This window comes from Barbus barbus (assembly GCF_936440315.1).
Source record: "Barbus barbus genome assembly, chromosome: 8".
Classification (NCBI taxonomy): Eukaryota; Metazoa; Chordata; class Actinopteri; order Cypriniformes; family Cyprinidae; genus Barbus; species Barbus barbus.
In genome coordinates this window covers 964068-970000 of record NC_136736.1, presented here as the reverse complement: position 1 = coordinate 970000, position 5933 = coordinate 964068, and the positions used below count along the sequence as shown (strand labels likewise).

The window sequence follows — 5933 nt, the reverse complement described above, 5'->3', positions numbered from 1 at the left end:
GATCATTCTGTGTTCTTTTTGAAGAATTACGCTCAATGTTACAGTCACTGCCGTCCAGAATAAAAGAGAACATCCCAGTGGAGTGAAGGGATTTGTGGAAACTGTGTTCCTAATTATTGGGATCCAACATTTGCCTCACATTTCAGGATGAAAAGAAATTTCAGGTGAAGGATAATCCACTTCTTACCTCCGAGACTGTGTTATGATCTATATGACCTTTTATTGTGAGGATTAGGTTTATCATTATTGCCGATCACTGTTGTTGTGCTATGATATTGTAATATTTACCATTATATAATCAGAGGAGCATAGAAAAGTTTATGAAAGTGTCACTCCACAATACAATAGCAAATATATAAATATAGTATTTTTATGTTGCATTAATCAGTGTCTAGCACACCTTACTGAGGAAAGGATATGGACCAGAAGACATTGCAATTACTACATGATATTTAGACAGACTTAAAGAAGTTCCAGATCGATACTTGTGCTCCTATTATTTCCCTTATTTTGACTTTAATGTAAATAAACGTGCAGACAATATACTTGCTCTTGTGAATTTATTTAGATGTTAATTACATTTACTTACAAATTCATCCTCATCATGTTGATATGCTATGTTACTATAAAACTCCCCCCCCCCCCCCCCCCCCAAACAAGAGAAAACGTATCTCAAATCCCGTTGCACACCGGTTCCAGGAAACATGTCGTTCAACCCGGAAACCGGAGCAACACGTGGTGCACCGGTGTGAGCCTGAACATGCCTCAGGTGTCTTTTCCCAGCAGAACTACATGAAGATGCGCAGATGATTTGGTTGTGCTGCCATCTAGCGACAGGATATCACTACTGTACACCACTGAACCACTCTTGTGCGAGTTAGAAGGAATTATAGCCTATATTACTCCGGGTTTATATATGTCATCTCATATCCGTTTATAAAGTTTCTTGTTTGTCTATAAAGTTTATTAAGTGAATTATCTATAATTGCTTTATGCTTCAGAATATGACAGGTTTTGATGACACGGTTTTGTGTGTAACGCGCGTCCCTGCGCGCTGATTGGCTGCAGCACGGACACTCGGTGTGCTCTGATTGGCTGAGCGCCGCAGCGAAAGTTGAGCTACGGAAGCGGAACACGTCCGTCGCTGGACGGAGGCTTTTAACGGAGTTACAAACGCCGTTCCAAAGGCCGTTTCTACGCTTTCCAGCATGGATGGCGCGCAGAGGACACGCGCGTCTCTGCTCGGATGCGTCGCGCTGGTTATCGGCGCCGTTAACGCGTTCAGTCCCACGGACAGCGAGTTCACGTTCCTGCTGCCAGCTGCCAGCAAAGAGTGTTTCTACCAGAGCGCCGTTCAGAACGGCAGCATCGAGATCGAGTACCAGGTAACCTAACGCTACGAACACACAGCGAACCCTCAAAGATAAGAGCAAACATTCCAGGAACGGAATTAGAACGTTGTGTGGTTTTCAATATGATTATTCCTTCATTCCTGGAACGTTTTGTCCCTGAAACATTTCGAACGTTCGTGTAACTTTTTTTTTTAAATGTTCAGAGCGTTCAGAGAACAATCAAAAGTAACAATCCAATAATATTAGAATTAGAAAATATACTATAGTAAGTTACAGTATAGTGTTTTGAACCATACTATAGTAAAGTGTATTAATACTGTACTTATTCACAACATTGTTAATGAGTGCCACAGCATACTGTATGAACTGATAAACTGTAGTATACTTTAGTTTTTACTATAGTAATCTGTAGTGTATTGTAGTATAATATACCCTATAGTTGTAGAAAACTAAAGTCATTTGTTTATATTACTATAGTTGTTATATTACCACAGCAACTATATAATTACCACAACACATTAATTCAAGTACTTTACTGTAGTATGGTTCAAAAACACTAGTATTTACTATAATATTTTTTCATATGGGGTTCCCTTAACGTTACTGTGATTTTACCACAGCTGCAGCAGAGTTGAACTGTGAGATGTTCATCACGGCCTGTCGTATATCCTGACACGTTCATCTTATTCAGACAACATCCACGTTATACCAGAAGTGAATGATGGCTACCTTATAAAACTTTCCGCCTGGTTGCTAGGGTGCTGTTTGTGGTTGCTAGGGCACACAGAGTAAGATGTCGCGCTGTGTTTGTGCAGGTGATCGCTGGAGCAGGTATGGATCTGGATTTCTCCATCATCTCTCCTCAGGGGATGCACCTGGTCTCAGAGTTTCGCCGTTCCGACGGCGTTCATATGTGAGTGTTCGTACTATGGTTCTGTCACAAGTGTATACCCCTGGCTTCGGATAGTCCCGGACTAGAATGCATGTTTGAGCGGTCTCAACTGAAAATATCAAAAAAGACCTGGGTTCGAATCCACTGTGAGACACCAATGTGTCCCTGAGCAAGACACTTAACCCCTAGTTGCTCCAGAGGCGTGCGACCTCTGACATATATAGCAATTGTAAGTCGCTTTGGATAAAAGCGTCAGCTAAATGAATAATGTAATGTAATGTTTAACTAAGGCCTGTCTTAAACTAAGCCCCGTTTGTGAAACCGGGCCATAAAGTCTGAACTAGGAGATATAAATTTGCATTTGCGAGAAAAAAAAACTCAGAATTGTGATTAAAATAAATATTATGTAAAATGTTAATAGTAATAGGTTTATTATTTCATGCTGTAGCTGTAGGGCTAATACAATATGTCCCCTATGAACTGCATATGTGAATATTATGTAGACCTGTTGTTAAATCAGATTTATGCTTTAAAAGTAGAGTAATCATAGCAGTTGTCATCCATAGTCTGTCCGTTCAAACATCCCTGTTTATCTTCAAATGGCTTCTTTGACGACAGTATTTTATAAAAATGATTTGCATTCTGATTCTGACATCCAAAAATATTTATTTTCTCTCTTATTCTATGAATTTTCCCCGTTGTTCCACTTGTTACCAGTGTTTTTCTGCGTTCGTAGCTGCAAGTGACGTAACTGTGACGTTTAAACAGACAGACTAATGATGAAAACCACTATGATTTCTCTCCTTTAAAAGCATACATTTGATTTAAACAAAATAACTCACATGTTTGTGCTGGAGATCTGTATCATATGATTGGCTGCCGCTCCGGCGGTCTCGTGTGATTGGTGCGCTGTTTTCAGGGTGGAGCCCACGGAGACGGGAGACTATCAGATCTGCTTCGACAACAGCTTCAGCAGGTTCTCTGAGAAGATGGTCTTCTTCGAGGTCATCCTGGACCACACGGCCAATGACGCCGGAGCGGACGACGAGTGGGTGGGGCTTGGAGAGCCGGAGAGCCTATTAGAGTACAAGCTGGATGACATAAAGGCGAGTGAATGTGTGTCAGTGAAGAACAGATGTTAGTGTCACCTGATTACATACAGTGTGGACTTCTAAAGAGATTCTGGGTGAAGTAATTAACACCGTGTGGACCGTCTCTAGCGATCACAGAAACACAAACCAGCTCAGCTAGGCCTGCACATTAAGTCTTTGGGCCAAGTGTACCTTTGAGACCCTTTTTGTTAAAGAACTTACATGTGTATTTATTTTTTCTAACTGGATCATTTAATTGAAAATCTCAAAATGTAAAACATCGTAAAGGCTTTCACTTTAAGCGGTCATTTTGCCATTCTTTGTACTAAATAGTATGTATTAATATTTCTAGTAACATTATTTGAGGGATCATATTTATGGCCAGTACATTTTAAAATGTTAACAGTTCTTTTAAATTGTAATATAATGTAACATTGTTACTTTTTATTTTTAATTCTAGTCATTTCATGTGCTTTTGTCATTTTCATTAGATTTTGTATTTAGTTAGCTTTAATTTATTAAAATTTTAGTACTTAACTTACTACTATTTATTTCAGCTCTATTTCAATTACCAAAACAGTTTGAATCATTTTAGTTTTAATAAACGATAACACTGACTTTAAGCGAAATCTAATTTCTTAATTTGCATATATGTGTATATATATGTAACTGGATAATAATTAGTGGAAAATGTGTTGATTTAATTCAAAACACTACTTTCAGCAGTGTTATATTAGTATTATTTATATACTATTCTATTATTTATTCATATTTCAATTAACTTATATTTTTCTTTCTAATTTTAGTTTTTTTAATCTTTTTATTATATCTATTATGTAATAAAATAATAATAATAATGTAATTAAACGTTTTTAATTCTGCCAAGGCAACATTTCTAGTTATGAAGTTTAAGTTTTACATTTAATATTTCAATTACTTATAAAAGCATTTAGCATTATTTAAATATAATTTTTATATGATATCATTTATATCATATAATTTTTTAAATTCTAATTTGTCAAATTTAAGATCTAAAGTTTGTTTTTCATCTGATATTAATGTTTTAATTTATGAAAAACTTGTCAATTTGTGAATAGTTTGTTTAATTAACAATAAGAATACTTTAAGCAGAATATCCTTTATTTAAATATTGTACTTTAGTGTGAAATGTGATTTTCACCATTGCTGAGACCGTTTTCTGTGATAGTAGATGTAATCTAGGAGATGAAGTTGAATGACCTGGCGTCTGTGTCTCATGGCAGGAGTCGATGGAGACGGTTCACCGGCGGCTGGAGCGCAGTCGGCAGATGCAGACGGTCCTGCGAGCCTTCGAGGCGCGCGACAGGAACCTGCTGGAGGACAACCTGTGGCGGGTCTCCTTCTGGTCCTGTGTTAATCTGCTGGTGCTGCTGAGCGTGGCGCTGACGCAGGTCTACACCGTCCGCCGGCTGTTCGACGACAGGAGGAGAGTCTGCTCCTGAGACCAGATCCTCCCACACACAGCCAGATAACAACAGTAATAATAATGAGAGACTGAGACGAATCGCCCGGCCCAGCAGAGGTGATGGCGCTTCTTCTGCTGTGAGGATGCTGGGCTTCACGTATCTGTCCGGTTCATGTCTTCCTGTCGCTTGAATGTTTTAGTCCCGTCACTTCATGACGCGAGATGATGCTGTTTTGGGAAAATGTGAAAATGTGCCGTCAACAATGGGAATCTGCTGTACAGCTGTGTGCTTTTTTAAAGAGTTTTACACATTAAATCTAATAAAAGAGGTTGTATGTTTGTAGACGGTGTCTCTGGTGTTCACTGATCCGGTTCAGTGTTAAATCAACTATTTGTTTTCTCAGTACGTTTATGGTTAATTTGCAAACAGTTTGTATAGTAATTGAGTATTAAAGGTAATTGTAATAACTAATGCCTTTCCTAATGACTTTGTTTGCATCAGATGACATTAAACCCTCTTATTTATAGAGACCTTCATACAGAAACACTTTTCCATTAGATTCATCCATGAATATGATCTGATCTCAATTTTCTCAAAAATCTTGTTTCACTTGGAAATGCATCATATTACGTTAGTAAAAAGGTTGTTTTGAATATAAAAACATTCAAATTAAATGCTTACTAATATAAATTCAAGTCATAAATATGTAATTAAATATTAAAAACACTAAAAATTAAATTAAAGTATGAAAAAATCTAAATAAAATACAAAACATTTATCAGATGATAAAAATGTAAAACTAAAATAATAATAAAAAAAAAACATTAAAAGTGAATCATAAATCATGACCAGCTCTTTCACATTAAGAAAGTTATGGAAGTAAAGTTACAATTAGTTTTTCTTAACCAGACAAATACGTGCATGTATATATTTAAGAACAATATATGTTCAATATACTTATAAAATATAAGAATGTAAATATTTTCAAAATATTTACTGCATGTGTGTGCATTTATAAATATACACAGTACACATATTATGTAAACAAAAACTTATTTTGGATGCGATTAATCGTTTGACAGCACAAAAAAATATATATCTTTGGGTTGCAGGCTGCGTGAACATTTGAGAAAAAAGAAATCAAATCTTTAGC

At 36.7% G+C, this 5933-nt stretch overlaps 1 protein-coding gene across 1 annotated transcript; it reads left to right on the top strand.

The window, feature by feature from the left end:
- Nucleotides 1-662: 662 nt before the first annotated feature.
- Nucleotides 663-5321, top strand: LOC306873691 (transmembrane emp24 domain-containing protein 1-like). The gene is made up of 4 exons (XM_079423153.1): nt 663-1385; nt 2168-2265; nt 3164-3350; nt 4598-5321. Exons 1-4 carry the CDS (start codon nt 1209-1211, stop codon nt 4814-4816), a joined length of 681 nt encoding a protein of 226 aa, XP_079279279.1. The 5' UTR covers nt 663-1208; the 3' UTR covers nt 4817-5321.
- Nucleotides 5322-5933: the final 612 nt, after the last annotated feature.

Coding starts and splice junctions, on each gene's coding strand:
- LOC306873691 (XM_079423153.1), top strand. CDS start 1,209: ATGGATGGCGCGCAGAGGACACGCGCGTCTCTGCTCGGATGCGTCGCG. Junction 2,266..3,163: donor CGTTCCGACGGCGTTCATAT/GTGAGTGTTCGT, acceptor CGCTGTTTTCAG/GGTGGAGCCCACGGAGACGG. Junction 3,351..4,597: donor ACAAGCTGGATGACATAAAG/GCGAGTGAATGT, acceptor GTCTCATGGCAG/GAGTCGATGGAGACGGTTCA.